The 15,989-nt window shown below is 35.5% G+C and overlaps 1 protein-coding gene across 5 annotated transcripts in view; it reads left to right on the top strand.

Annotated features, from left to right (window-relative positions):
* Positions 1–15,989, top strand: part of PHTF1 (putative homeodomain transcription factor 1) — a 53,604-nt gene that overhangs the window by 19,620 nt on the left and 17,995 nt on the right. For 2 of the 5 annotated variants that reach the window (XM_079135372.1, XM_079135373.1), the window contains 10 exons: positions 1,874–2,030; positions 3,384–3,518; positions 5,005–5,170; positions 5,884–6,057; positions 6,168–6,257; positions 7,237–7,458; positions 10,782–10,910; positions 11,802–12,074; positions 12,687–12,818; positions 13,756–13,842. In XM_079135372.1, coding sequence (XP_078991498.1) covers positions 1,874–2,030; positions 3,384–3,518; positions 5,005–5,170; positions 5,884–6,057; positions 6,168–6,257; positions 7,237–7,458; positions 10,782–10,910; positions 11,802–12,074; positions 12,687–12,818; positions 13,756–13,842 — 1,565 coding nt within the window. Of the gene's footprint in view, positions 1–1,873; positions 2,031–3,383; positions 3,519–5,004; positions 5,171–5,862; positions 6,058–6,167; positions 6,258–7,236; positions 7,459–10,781; positions 10,911–11,801; positions 12,075–12,686; positions 12,819–13,755; positions 13,843–15,989 lie in introns of those variants that run through there. The other 3 variants (XM_079135374.1, XM_079135376.1, XM_079135375.1) reach the window with 3 other exon arrangements.

Genomic DNA, 15,989 nt, shown 5'->3' with positions numbered 1-15,989 from the left:
TGTTCTTTTTAATGGTTACATAACATTCCACTATGTGGACATACCATCATTTAAAAGTACTGTTTACTGTTTCTATTAGAGTCTAATAGCATTTACTACAAACACCTTCTTGTAACTACTTATAATACCATAATTTACATAACTTTTCTGTCTTAGTATATTCAGCCTCCTATAATAAAGATATCATAGCTTGGGCAACTTATAAACAACACAGATTTATTTCTGATGGCTTTTGAGACTGGGAAGTCCAAGATCAAGACACTGGAAGATTCTGCCTTCCACAAAACAGCAGAGCACAATTATAGTTCAGCCAAGTTCTTTGCTGCTCTGTAACAAGGACTGTTTTCTCCATTTTTCAATAACATGTTATTTCTTATTTCTATCCAGTACCTCACCAGAGTGGCCTATACCCCATATTCTACAAACATTCAGTTCATGGTTACTTAGGTATTCTCTGAGAAGGTCAAGGCTTTTTCTTCTTTTCCTTCTGATCCTTCCAGATTGCTTTTAAAAATCTTTATGGGAACCAAAGCCTGTTTCTTAAAACTCTTTGAACCTCTACCCATTCATAACTCAATTCTAAAGCTGCTTCATGTTTTCAGGTATTTGTAACAGTAGCCCCTGCCCCCATTTTTCCATACCAATTTCTGTCTTAGTCTATTTTGGTTGTTGTAATGAAAATACCCTGGCCTGGGTTGCATAAAAACAATAGAAATTTATTTCTCACAATTCTGGAGACTAGAAAGTCCAAGATCAAGTCCCCATCAGAATTCATGTCTGGTGAAGACCTACTTTTATGGCAATCTTCTCCCCACGTGGCTTGTAAATCCCTATAAGGGCATTAATTTCATTAGTGAGAGCAGAGCCCTCTTGGCAAACTCTTCTTTTGCTATACTTTCAAATTTACTTTGATAAATTTATTTAAATCAATCAATCAACAAATACTTAGTGCCTACTGTGTGCCAGGTACTGATCCAGGCATATTAGTGAACATAATCACTTTTTAGAAGTGGATTTATATCCACATTCACAAGTCAGCAAAGTCTGTAGTTGATTGTTTTGATGCCATCATTGTATGTTGGGTACTGAGTTTGATCCCCAACACTGAGGCAGGGGTGAGGGAAAGGAAAAGAAAAAAGCATTCTTTTGGAAACTCAGCCTTAACAAAAATTGTTGAAAATTTATCTATCTATATATCTATCTATTTATATCACGAGAATATAGATAAAGTCTGAAAGAACTCTTCTTCAATATTGTAAATGGATATTTTAGAGATAGTTTTTTATGCTTTCCTATTTATTTCATTATTTCTTTGAGCATTTTATATACATATGCAAACAGGCAATATAATATGGTAGTTAAGATGATAGACTCTGGAGCCCAAATGCCTGGGTTCAAATCCCAGCTTGGCTAGTTGCTTTCTTTGTAACCTTGGACCTTGGGACATACTCTTCCTTTGGGTAGAATGGCACTGCAAAATTTATGTTTTATGGAGCCTTCAGTTGTTTTGTGGTGGAAACCCTCTTGGAATATCTAGATTATTATGCTGCCAGAAAAAGACAAATACTTTCAACATGTTATTCTTCATTTATTTGGCAACCCATGGCTTCATATTTTCACCCAGCTAATGTGCAAGTGAATGGTATTCTGGGAAATTATTTACTTCTGAGTTCTTTTTAAAATGATAAATCATAAAAAATGTTTATATAGATACTAGCATTCATTTTATTTATTTTTAATACCAGGGATTGAATTCAAGAGCTGATCACCATCACTTTTTTATATTGATTTTCAGACAGGGTCTTGCTAAGTTGCTTAGTATTTGTTTTAAAGATGAACTCTTAATGTTTTACATTTTAAAATCTCTTTCCAGTTATAGCGATTGTGTTGTATCTTATGATGCCTATTGTGAACGTAAGTGAAGTTCTTGGACCCTTGTGCCTTATGCTACTCATGGGAACTGTCCACTGTCAAATCGTATCTACTCAGATAACACGACCATCCGGAAACAATGGAAATCGGAGGAGAAGGTAAAATGAGAAGTTATCCTGTAGTTATGTATTTTCTGGGAGAGGTATTGAAGAGATTTATAAAATCTTTGATTAAATTAATTTAAAATGTCCTCTATATATTTTTCACTGATATTTGACTTTAAAATGAATGCTTTTTATACTTTTCTCCTGATGGCTAAGAAACCTTATTAATTTTTAATCTCAGGTGGGATTTTGTCATTTACTGCAGTTGCTTAAAAGGAAAATTCCTAATTGTATTATTCCTTATTAAAATTTATTTTAAATAATGATTTTGAGAAAGCATTCTGAGGCTAGAGTTGTAGCTCAGTGGCAGAACACTTGTCTGACATGCACAAGGCCCTGGGTAAATTCTTAATGCTGGGGAGGGGGAAAAAAGTTTTTTTCTGTGAAATTCAGCTTTAATCAAAATTTGTTGAAAATTTACTGTCAACAAGGATGTTGGTTGGTGCTACCAACATTTTTACTTTTTTTAAAAAGTGCATAACAGTTGATTTCTAAGTGGTCTAAACTTTTAATCAAGATTGATTTGAATTTTTTACACATTGAATTCTTGTCAAGGTTTTACTATGTGATATATGTAGGTTTTGGAACTGCCGAAGTTTTCTTAAGTATATTCAGGATATCTCTAGGTTTTTGCTTCCCTGAGCAATTACTAAATGAGATTTTTCATTTGGTGCAATGGATTTGAATGTTTTCTCCCCCCCCCCCCCCCCCCCGCTTCTTTTGTGGTGCTGGGGATCAAACTCAGGGCCTTATGCATACTAGGCTGACACTCTAAACTATGCCCTAGTGCAACATGTCCTTATTTTTGAATGTTATTTTAAAAACTTTTTTTTCTTTTTGAAAAGAAGATTCCTATAAATTCAGTTAAATTTATTTAGTATTTTCTAAGGAAATTGATTGCTATGCTTTATCTCATATATTTGTAGAATATATCATTTAACTGTATAGGATCTCAACAAAAAGTGATCATTTGCTATTATTTCGTGTTGTCCTAATTAAATGTGCAAAAGAATGTTAGTTTTCTAACAGCCATATTTATAGATGTGGCTTTTGCTAGTGTGTGTCTGACAAGACTCTTGGTCCTAATGCGAAAATTTTTTTTCTAGTAATATTTCTGGAGCAGTTCCATTTCTTTGTGACTAAACAAAAGATAGCACAGTAGTTTAGTTTTGAATCTGTTTTTGTCCTTAAATAAGAAATGTTCTTACATGATTTATCCTTAGTATATGAAAGTAATTATCCGGATTTCAGGGAATCATCTGTTAGTATAATTTTCTGTAAGGATATTATGGGCATAAATAGAAAAGCTCTTGAATAATCTGAAATCATGGAAAAATTTTTTTGTAGAAAATTACGAAAAACTGTAAATGGTGATGGGAGCCGAGAAAATGGAAATAACTCCTCTGATAGAGGCAGAGGAATAGAAACTTTGGAATCTGCACCCATTATTGGTGGTTTGTGGGGGACACTCTTTGGCAACAGGTGGGAGTCTTGCTCTATTAGAATTTTTACTTGATTTTGTATTCACATTAGTGTTTATAGGATATATAATACAATTTGGCCATAGAGTAAATAGTACAAGCATGTTATCTTTGCATTGTGATTTTTAAGTGTCCTAGAAGGATTAGCCTACTCAATATGTTATCTCCACTGAATTTCATGTTATCTATAAATCCAGTAATCTACCATTAAAGTTTCATTTTATTTGATTTTAATGGTTTTTTAGACCACAAGATTACAAAAGTATAAATACTCTGAAAAGGTAAATATTTTAAGCCCTATCAGCCAACGTCTTGAGAGAAAGAAGAATTTGAAAGGATCAGGTATATAAATGGGATGCAGCACAGGAGCCTGATGTTGATGGCCTGTAGGACAGAAAAGCAAATGGACTGAGGATAGTTTTACCCCATTTGTAATTTTGCATGTCTGGACAGCACTGGTATGACTCAGAGATACACTTATTTTACCATATAGTAATGATAGTGGTTTTAAGTTCTCTTGCAGTTCCTTTTTGAACATGGAGTACATTCACATCTTTTTCTAAACATATGTTTATACCCTTTAGTTGAGTGTGTGAGTTCTTGGTGCTGCATTCTGTGCCAGTGCCTCCCTTTCTCAGAGATTTTACTGTCTAGTGAAAGGTGAAAGTAGCAGGTATGGTGCAGTTACAGCCGCATAAGAATGTTGTGAATGATTGCATGCTGACACGTAGCTTAGCAAATCATTACATGAATCGTCACTTACAAATGGAGTGATTATTCTGGGATAAAGCAACCAGCAGAAATGATGAAGGAGTTGAGTCTCTGGGACTTTGAAGCCTGGGTAGTTTTTCTAAAAATGAACAGAAGAGAGGCAAGTCTTATATGAAGTATTAACAGGCAATATGAGGTAGGAGGTGGCATTGTGTTTGGACAGATAAGTGGAGAGGACTGTGCACCTACTTCCTAGCAAAACTAAAGAGTACACACTTTGGGCTGGGGTTGTGGCTCAGTGGTAGAGCACTTGCCTGGCACATGTGAGGCACTGGGTTCGATCCTCAGCATTGCATAGAAATAAATAAAGGTATTGTGTTCATCTACAACTAAAAAAAATTTTTTTAAAGTACACACTTCTTCTCAGTTGCCATGAAGAGATCCGTATTTTCTGTATCTCTGAGAAAATAGTCTGTTCTTTTACACCTTTTGAAAGTGAGAAAATATATTTTCTAATTTTTTTTTTTATTTCCAAAGTAATATATTGTACTCCTAGAAAGAAAGTGATTTCATGAATGATGTTACTCTCAGAAAAGTAGTAACCTGTGGGCTGTGGTTGTGGCTCAGTGGTAGAGTGTTTGCCTAGCACACGTGAAGCACTGGGTTCAGTCCTCAGCACCACATAAAAAAATAAACAAATAAAATAAGGGTATTGTGTTCATCTATAACTAAAAATATTTTTTTAAAAAGTAACTTTTTTTTTCTTTCAAAAATAGGATTAAAAAGGTAAAATTAATATCTAACAAAGGAACTGAGATTGACAATGACAATGACTCCAGTTGTCTCCATCCTATCATGAAGAAGAGACAGTGTCGACCAGATATCAGAATGTGGCAAACAAAAGAGAAAGCAAAATTTTCAGATGGAGAGAAGTGCCGTAGGGTAAGATTTAGATGGGTATAACACAATCTTTTTCTCCATGTAAGATATTCCTATTCATAGACTTTGCTAAAGATACAAAATAGTTACTAATAGGTTTGTAAGTTTGTCTTAAAAATGGTAAAACCACAGGTTATGAGAAGGAAAATATTGATTTAATGAACAGATTAGTGAAGAGGTTGCTGTATCATATTCCAGAGAGGCAGTGATTGTATATGAGGGTTTGGGAAACTGCTTTCTAGGTGTAGGTGTAGCTGGTTTGCTGTGTCTCTAACTAACTACACTTTATAGTCTTGAACTGTTTTCTTATCTTTTAGACTGTGGCTTTTAGTCTAATATCTATTGAGCCATTGCTGTAGCGCAGCATTGTTCTAAGTGCTTTATTTTGCCTTTTTCAATAACCCTGTGAGATAGGTGCTTTTATTATCATTACTTTTCAGATGAGGAAACTGAGTCCCAAAGGTATGTAGCAAATTGCCAGAGGTTACATAGCTAGTAAGTAGAAGAGCTGTGACTGACTGGGGCTTAGAGTTTGACCTGAGCTTGCATTCTAACTACTGCTTAGCACTGCCTCATTGTCTAGGCTGTTTAGTTTTGGTTTGTTTACTTTACTGCTTGGTAGTGTTTACATGTTTTTTTTTTTTTGTTTTTGCACGTGCCACTTACTAGTGTCTTTCGGGCTGTCCCCTGTGAAGGCATTGCTGTTCTCTTTGTAGGAGGCTTACAGGCGTTTGGGTAATGGGATTTCAGATGATCTGTCAAGTGAGGAGGATGGTGAAGCACGGACACAGATGATACTGTTGCGGAGGAGTGTGGAAGGGGCCTCAAGTGACAATGGCTGTGAAGTTAAGAATAGAAAATCAATACTTTCAAGGCACCTAAACTCTCAGGTAATTTTAATTTTTGTTCACAAAAGTAAAGGAGTTTATTCCTAAATCATTGAATAGTAACAAGGTGTTTAACATATTTTCCTGTTGTTTGTTGGTTTGATTTTTGGTAGGTAAAGAAAACCACTACAAGGTGGTGTCATATAGTACGAGATTCAGATAGTGTGGCTGAATCAGAATTTGAATCAACAGCCTTCAGCCAGGTAAAGCATCCTTTCAAGAGATCAGCACTCAAGGTGTATTCCTGAGTGTAATAAAATATCCATTCCTTTTTTTGTGGGTTACCTTAAAGTCGTGTTTATGTGTACCTACCCTTCCCTTGTTTCTAATTATCCTCGGATTTATCTAGCAACTTTTAGGTGACTACTCACCCCTAGAAAGAGAATGCATTCTTCTTCACTGAGTCTGATTTTAAAAGTATCATAATGATGCTCAAAAAGAGGTTGTTTAATCCCTATATGATAAGATTACTTAGTATTTTTTTGGAATGTGAAGTTTATTCTTAAGTGGGGTCAACACTGCTGATGCCAGATTTTTGAGAAAGGATCTCTTTCTCAAAAATAAGAAAGATGGGAGCAGTGAAACGATTTTCATCATGAAAGCTAATAGACATATTTGGAATATGATCCTTCAGAGGTGAACAGAGTAGATGGTGATGTGTTTTTGGTTTTTTTTTCCTTTTGATGAACAGAGCAATTGGGGTCATGGAAAACCCCTCATATTTATGTTCGTACTTCAGGAGAGTGGCATTGTCTGCTTTTCTTCTTGATTATTCTTTAACATGTTGGGACTGGGCCCCTGGACATGACGAGGCCTATAGTCAAGCTCACAATGGTTACAGTGGGGAATACCCTATGTGTCAAAGGCTCAGCCAACCCCATCAGGCAGGCCCACTGGGTGTGCTCACAGGAGTCACTCCCACCCCAGAACAACTGAGCTAAACAGTCCTCTGACTTGGTAATGACTTCTTAGAGGGGGTCCTTTTAGGGTTCTGCTTGCTGGGTCATCAGAGTTCAATGTTAACATGTATTATATGAATCCTTGTGAGTAAATGAATATATGGTGATCAACCTATGGAAGCTTGCCAGCCATTTGCATAGATAACTTGTTTTAATTTTAATTCAGATAAATAATTGTTTTTGAAGATGAATGAAAAATGTTTTTTAAAATTTTCATTTTAAGTGCTCCAGATCTGGTGTGAGTGGAGGCTCTCGAAGCCTCAACTTGTCAAGAAGAGACTCAGAAAGCACCCGCCATGACTCAGAGACTGAGGATATGTTATGGGACGACCTGCTACATGGCCCAGAGTGCCGGTCATCTGTCACCAGTGACAGTGAGGGGGCCCATGTGAACACCCTTCACTCAGGGACCAAACGTGATCCCAAAGAAGATGTTTTCCAGCAGGTCTGTGAAGGGAGTAATCGTAACTGATGTTTCTTGGTACTTACATGTGACAGGCACTGTATTGTCTTACTTAACTTTAGAGTAATCCTGAATTTCCAGTCTGGAACACAGCTTAAACACAATGATGTTGGGATGAAAACTTAAGGAGAATACTCTTGAGTTGCCCCAAACTCAGTTTTTATCTTTTTCTTTTGAGTGATTATTAATGTTCATTTTATATAAGGGTTGTTTGACCAGTTTATCTGCCTTGTGTTTTATTTTCATAAACAATATGAAAAATAAACATTAAATAAACATTATTTCATTGCAATAATGCATATGAATTACTAGGAAATGGTATTACTTTCTTATCTAGTAATGCATAAATCAACTGATGCTTTTAATTTCAGGTTTCATGTTAATATCATAAAATCAAATAGTCTCAAACTGGAGCATCCTCTTAGAAGGTATTCAGTGCAGGCATTCATTCCACATCTGTATAAAAAATTTTTTTTTCTCTACCATCTGTCATGTGGTGATAATAGTTCTTACTTCTTGGGAATATTGTGAGATAAAGTGCTTGGCACAGTGCCTGGCAAGAGTACAACCCAATAAATGTTGGTATTGTTATTAACATCCTTATCAGATGGGCAGTCAATCTCTGCTTAAAACTTCTGGAGTTGGAGTGCTTGTTGTGTCCTTAGCCTTTGCCACTGCCGGATAGATGAATGATCAGGAAGTGGTTTTCAGATCCCCCTTTTAGATGTTTAATGTTTAATGACAGTGGTCATGCTTCTTAGTTTCATTGTTCTTTAGCCTAAATGTTTAAATAGTAGTGGATGATAGATATACATTTGTTTAGTTATTGAATTTTCTTGATTCTAAGATACCATTGATTTAGATTACACATGTTTTCTCTCTCTCACACACAAAACACACAACCCCCTAGATCCTGCTTCAAGTGAGGCACGGCGGTACATGTCTATAATCCCTGTGACTTGGGTGGCTGAGGGAGGAGTATCACAAGTTCTAGATCAGTCTCAGCATCTAGTGAGACCCTTTCTCAAAATGAAAAATAACAAGGACTAGAGACATAACTAAGTGGTAGAGCACCCCTGAGTGTTCAATTCCTAGTACTGCAATCAAACAAGCAAAAAAATCCATTTCATTAAATGTGTATAATTTTTTTAAAAAACTAACCAGAAATAGCATTTCTTAAATTCATGCTTTCTCCAATCTTTGTATCAGTTTGACTGTAAATGTTCTGCACATTCATTCTAAAAGCTCATCTAAATTACATTGATCCTCAGTAGTAGCACATAACATCTAAGACACATCTAAGAAATATTTCATGACATAAACTCAACTATGTCAGACAGAATTCATCATTTCCTAGTTCCCACCCCAGAAACTCTTTATTTTTTTCCTCTTTTCCCCCCTCTTTTTCTGAATACTGCCCTAACAACTCAAAGCAAGCCCTCAGAGTCCACTGTCTGCACCCATCATCAGTCCCCTCGGGTCTGACCATCTAAATATCTGTGTACTTGTGTCCCGCTGCTCTCTCATCTCCATCCTCCAGGTCCCTCCAGAGCTTCTCTAGCTCCACCCATCCCCTTCCTTTCATTTTCCTCACTACAGCCAGTGAAGCTTCTGAAATTCAGATCTGATAATGCCACTCTCCTTAAAATCCTTTTTTATTCCTTTTGGATTGTGTCTTTTATTTATTCTAACACAGTCTTATCTCTGACCATTCCCTCTGTGCTCTTCACAGGGTGATATTCTTTTTTTTATGATTTTTTTTCTTAGTTGTAGATAGATACAGCACCTTTGTTTTATTTATTTTTATGTGGTGCTGAGGATAGAACCCAGTGCCTCACACATGCCAGGCAAGCACTTTACCACTGAGCCACAACCCCAGGCCTCACATAGTGTTCTTTAACTCAGCTGAATTCCTTTCCATTTCTGATACATACCCACTCTCATGTGCTTTGGTCCTTTACACATACTGCTTTCTTTTCCTAGGACTCATTCTTCTTTAATACTCATTCCTTGATTCACTCCTTTTTATTTTTTAATTTTTAAAACTTACTTTTTTCAATATTGGGGATTAAATTCAGGGGCACTTGGCCCTTGAGCTATTTTTCCAGCCCTATTTATTTATTTATTTATTTAGGGCAGTCTCACTAAGTTGCTGAGGCTGACCTTGAATTTTGTATCCTCCTGCCTCAGCCTCCTGAGTAGCTGGAATTACAGGCATGCACCACTGCCTACTGCGTCCTGCTCCTTTTTGTTTTTCAGGCAGGCCTTGACTGGAATGACCCATCTCTTCAGGAAACCTTTCCTTTGTACTTCTAAAGCCTCTTCCCATTCTTTATCATCCTGCTAAAGTGCCTTTAATTATGTCTCCTTCACAAACCTGTGTGCTTCTCAATAGCAAGAACATGTATCTTGTCCTCCATTGTGTCACAGTGCATATTACATAGTAGGTGCTTAATAATTATTTGTTGAATAAATCAATGAATGAATGAATAAAATCAATAAATGCTAATCAGCATTATGCTAAGCACTGTGACAGAGAAGAAATATACCATACGGTCCTTTTCTGGAAACTTATATTTTAGTTTGGGGACACAACAATTATATAAGAAATAAGTAGAGGATGCTATAAAAGCACTGTATAATTAGATGCTAATTTATCTCATACAAACTATAAGCGTTTTTAATTTTGAAGAAGGGCAAAATTAGGAAGGCGCATGATCGTTGAGAGGACTGAATTGGTGAAATTGCACTTGAGCTGGTACTGGAGAATAAGACATGCTTTGACAGAGGAGAATGAGGTCTGTTTTCGTTGTGGCTATCTCCTCTTGAGCTTGAATGCTTTGTGCTTCTCTGTGTCTTGGCTAGACCAGATAAAGGCTTGACTCCTCAGTTATTCGTGTTGAGGCTCTCTGTACCTCTCCTACTTTACTTCCTGCTGTTCCCAGTGTAATCTGATTCCTCTAGAAATACCTTCTTCCTTTGTAACCCGTGAATGCAATAAGCTCTTCCTCACTTCCATACCTTTAGAGAGGGAAGCAAGCTTGGAAATCAAGGAATCCCACCACTCTTCATTATAGAAGACAATTAGCCTCTCCTTAGGTAAGAAAATGAATTGGTAAAGAAAAGAGAACTAGAAATCATCATTATATGGGTGGTTATTGATGTGATGAGCTTTATAAGAGAGAAGATAGATTGATGAGTCTGAGCATTGCTGAGATTCATATGTCCTGGGAGCTTGGACATAGGGTAAGAAGAATTAATGAAAAGAGGAGTGGATGGAAACAGTTTTACATTTTTCTTCCCAGAACCATTTATTCTGGCTTCAGAACTCAAGTCCTGCTTCTGATCGAGTTAGTGCAATAATCTGGGAAGGAAATGAGTGCAAAAAGATGGATATGTCTGTATTGGAAATAAGTGGCATCATCATGAGCAGGGTAAGAATAAATAAATTTTCAGGGTTTTCAAGAAAAACTACTTAGTGATCAGGAGCTATTTCATAGGAATCTGCTTAGTGATAAAACATACATACTTGGCAAGCACTGTGCTACTGAACTGTAATCCCAGCCTTATGACTATGCTTTTGAAACACAGATATATAGTTTTAATTTTGTAGTCAGTCTTTATTTGTGATAGTTTTTCATTTTTTTTGGCAATTGAACCCAGAGATACTTAACCACTGAGCCACATCCCCAGCCCTCTTTGTATTTTATTTTGAGATAGGGTCTCATTGAGTTGCTTAGGGCCCCGGTAAGTTCTGAGACTGGCTTTGAACTCATGATCCTCCTGCCTTAGTGTCCCAAGCCACTGGGATTACAGATGTGCACTGCTGTGCCCAGCATTGTAGTAGTTTTCAATTTGTTACACCTGTTCTCAGCATGATTGGTTGTTCAAGTATGCTCTACAAATATTTCTTATCCCATTTGAGCCTAATTGGTAATAAGTCATAAATCCATGTCTTGTTTTGTTTTGTTTGGTGCTGGAGATTGAACCAGGGCCTTGTGCATGCTCAAAACATGCTGTACTGTTGAGCTTACATTCCCAGCCCAAATATGTATCTCATTTTAAAAATATTTTTACTTATAGATAGACATAATACCTTTATTTTATTTTATTTTATTTATTTTTATGTGGTGCTGAGGATTGAACCCAGTGCCTTACACATGTGAGGCAAGTGCTCTACTACTGAGCTACAACCCCATCCCTGTATGGCATTTTTATTTGTACTTCTTATGAAATATTTTTATTTTAAATAGCATTTGATAAATACTTCTTTATAACTTCATTTCATTATGCAATTGTGATGGAAATTTTAAATTAATTTCCAGGTTAATGCGTATCAGCAAGGAGTAGGTTATCAGATGCTGGGGAATGTCGTCACCATTGGATTAGCATTTTTTCCTTTTTTACATCGACTTTTCCATGAGAAGAGCTTTGACCAACTAAAGTCCATTTCAGCTGAGGAGATCTTGACTCTCTTTTGTGGGGCACCACCTGTAACACCTATTATTATTTTGTCTATAATTAATTTTTTTGAAAGATTGTGTCTTACTTGGATGTTTTTTTTCATGATGTGTGTGGCAGAGAGAACATATAAACAGGTCAGTGAACGAGTACATAAAATTTCTTACTTTTGTTTTTGTATATGATATTCCATTAAGATTTGTTCTCCTGATTTTGGTACACGTGAATTTAATGTTTGTGTTATTGACAGTTCATGGTTGTGGACTAAGTACTTAATATATTGCTGATATGCATAAGAAATGTGATTTTTGTTTGGAAATACAATTTGGGAGAAAGCTAGACTAATGTATAAACACTTGAGTTTGTAAAGTTGAGGCTTTACTAATAGTCTCCAAAGAATATTCCTTGCAAATGTCAAGAGTACACCTTTTTTTTTTTTTTTTTTTTTTTTTTGGGGGGGTGCTGGCGATCGAACCCAGGGCCTTGTGCTTACAAGGCAAACACTCTACCGACTGAGCTATCTCCCCAGCCCCGAGTACACCATTTTATAGAGAGATATTTTGCTATGTAGTGTGCTTTAGATGCAACAGGGTAATTGAGCTATTAATGAAGTTTTTTCATTGCCTGTCCTAGTGGTCACTGATAAAAATTTCATTCTTTTAACATTTAAAGGTTCTGAGAATATTGTTGACAGTTATATAAATATGCATGCATGTTTATTTCACTTTGTGATTTTTAATCTCCTCTAGAGATTTTTATTTGCAAAACTCTTCAGCCATATTACTTCTGCAAGGAAAGCTAGGAAATATGAAATACCTCATTTCAGACTTAAAAAAGTGGAGAACATTAAAATATGGTTATCACTGCGTTCCTATCTAAAGGTGAGTTTTATTTGATTAGTGATAGGATATATGCAAGGATACACAAGAGAACATGCTCATTGAAGTTTCTGGCAGCAGTTACTCAGTGTAGTTCTGGGTATTGAACAGATAATATCAGTGGCCAAGACTTTTTGGGTACCAAGTTGGATGGGAAGTGCTGGTGAAACTGCACAGGGTGAAATAAAGGCTTGGAAAGGGAAGAGAAAATTTAAATTTCCTAAGGTAGAGTAGTAAATATTGCATCTCTTTGTGACTTTTGGGGAGATATACAACTAAAATAATATGAATGAATCAGTTACCCTCTTAGTATGGAAAGGCTTAGGTTTCAGAGCTGATGATACCCAAAAGTATGTAAAAATTCTGTGTCAGAAACTTCTCATGTAGGAAGCAGTATCTATTTTATATTTTTGTGGACCATGCCAATTTAATTAGAATTCCCTGTATCTAAAATGCTGTCTTTTCCTATGGAAAGGCATTTTAGTATGGTTTATGTATAATGTTAAATAAAAAATACTTAATACTTCTCACATTTTATAGTTGATCTATAAGTTCAGATGCTTTTACATAGTCATCATGATACAATAGAAAGTTAGACTTTACTTTTTAATTCTTTACTTTCTAAGACTAAGTTATAATTGAGGATGTCTTGAAACAACTATTCAGAAACACAATGCTCTGGAACATCTGTGTGTATGTGTTTGGTTGGTAGTGGTGCTTTTTGCCAACTCATTAGATGCAGGATTAAAATAAAGGAAATACACCATCAGTACAAATTTGCAAATTATGTGACCGTAAGATTTAAGATAATTAAAAACAATCACAAATCTTGAAAAAAAAGAAAACTTCTTATATAGTAAAATTCAGGGTTTTAATGTTGTGAGGGCTATTGCTGTCTCTGACAGTAATCTAAAACATTAACATGTGTCTTGCTCCACAGAGACGGGGTCCACAGCGTTCAGTTGATGTGGTTGTATCTTCCGTCTTCTTACTTACACTTTCAATTGCTTTCATTTGTTGTGCCCAGGTAAAAGTTTCATATCTGTTTTAATGAAAAATGGAAATTCTATTATAGGGTTTGTTTTCTTTTTTAAACCAGGTCATCCTGTGTTTAAGTATACATTTTTAATTGTGTCTGCATTTCTTTTGCAATTTGGATATTTGTTAATTTTCTAGATTTTTTGAAATGAGTATACAAGTAATTTTGAAGTGCTCTAGGCTGTGATCATTTTAATTTCATTTTAGTTGGTAATTTTTGCCTGATAATAAAAAACTGTCATACCCTGATTTGCAAAATAGTGATTTTCTAACTATATCATTCTACATTTTTTAGTTGTTTCTCTAGAGTAGGGTAGACCTTTCTTTCTTTTTTTTTTCCCCCACATTTATTACATGGTGGAAGTATGTATTCTTATTTTTTATCCAGGGTTTATAATCTATTACTTTGTTTTGATGCCTAAATTGTTCCAGATTTGGCCAGTGGGAACCCCTTGAAGCGCCTATTTCTCTCTCTCTCTCTCTCTTTTTTTTTGTACTGGGGATTGAACCCAGGGGTGCTCTACATTGAGCTACGTCCCTGGACCTTTTTTCACTTTTTAATTTTGACAAGGTCTCAGTAAGTTGCTGAAGCTGGTCTTGAACTTGTGGTCCCCTGCCTCAGCCTCCCAAGTTGCTAGGATTACAGGCATGCACCGTAGCACTGAGCTGTGTCCTATTTCTTATCAAGCACTTTTGTTCTTTATGCATTACAAGAAGTTACAGGTTTCTCTTGTACTTCTCCATTTATTGACTTTTAACTTAGTTCTACTGTGGTCAGAGTACATATTCTTTTTTCAGTCTTTTGAAATATATGGAGGCTGACTTTGCTATCTAGCATACGTTCAGTTTTATTAAGCCTTCCGTCAGTGCTTGGGAAGGATCTGTATTCTGTCATTGTTGAGGGCAGTGTTCTCTATCAGTTAGCCCAAGTTTATTAGTTGCATTGCTTACATTGCCTGTATCCTTACTTATTTTTTGGTTTGCTTCTTCTGTCATCTGTCAGTAGAAGTACATTCAAGTCAACTATGATTTGTTGTGGATTTATCTGGTTTTCCTTTTTATTTCTATCCATTTTTGCTTTATGTATCTTCAGGCTATAACTGGGTATATCCAGATTTAGAATTATTAGCTATCTTATTTTTTGGATTGATTTTTATGTCCTATTTATAGCTGTTGTTTTTACTATTGATTTTTCCTGGACCCAGGATCTAATTCAGAAGCACACATTGCATTTAGTTGTCATGTCTCTGCAATTTCTTTAATCTGGAAAAGTGTCAGATTTTTTTTTTTTTCTTGTGTGACCTTATAGAATGTCTCTACTTCTAATGTTTCTGCTTGATGCATTAACTGCATCAGCTGTGTTGTGGTTGTTTTATATTTTTATCTATCCACGTTCATTTCTGGGGTCTCACATTTTAGGTGTGTGTCTCTGTAATTTGTGTGTTCTTTTTTGGTTGCTTTTTTCTTAATCCAGCATCACAGTGTTTTGATGTATCTGGCCGTCTAAAACTTAACATAATTACTGTAAGTACAGATACTATTTGGTTCCTGTTTGGTCCACCTGTTAATTTTCCTTTTTCTCTCCTCTTATCATCTTTTTATTAATCAAATATTCCTTAATATTCCATTTAATCCTCTCAATTAACTTATTATACATTCTTTTACTGTTGTTTCAGTAATTTGAGATTAATTTATTGAAGTCTAATAAAATGATTGACTTAGTATAGCCCAATAAAAAGATTTATAGCTTCCTTGATAGTGCTAAGAGGTGGGAATACTTTATATCATTTATTCCTTCAACTTTTGTATTACTATCCATTATTTTAATTTTATATATATGTTAAACCCAAAATGTACGATTACTGCTTTTTGTGTAGTCAATGTATATACTCACATATTTATTATTTTTCATTATTTCTTATATTTCTGTGTTTCTCTAGGATTATTTTCCTCCTCCCTGAATAACTTCTTTACGGTGCCAGTCTGCTGGTGATGAGCTCTCTGTTTTTGCTTATTTGAACTGTCTTTTGTCACTTCCTTTTTGAGGGATATTATTTACTGGGAAAGGATTATAGGTTGCCTATTTGTTTCTGTATTTTTAGGATTCTTTGTCTTCTAATTTCCTTGTTTTATCTT

Source organism: Sciurus vulgaris (genome assembly GCF_902686455.1).
Source record: "Sciurus vulgaris genome assembly, chromosome: 1".
Taxonomy (NCBI): Eukaryota; Metazoa; Chordata; class Mammalia; order Rodentia; family Sciuridae; genus Sciurus; species Sciurus vulgaris.
Note: the sequence above shows the minus strand (reverse complement) of the source record. Positions and strands in the feature narration are given on the sequence as shown.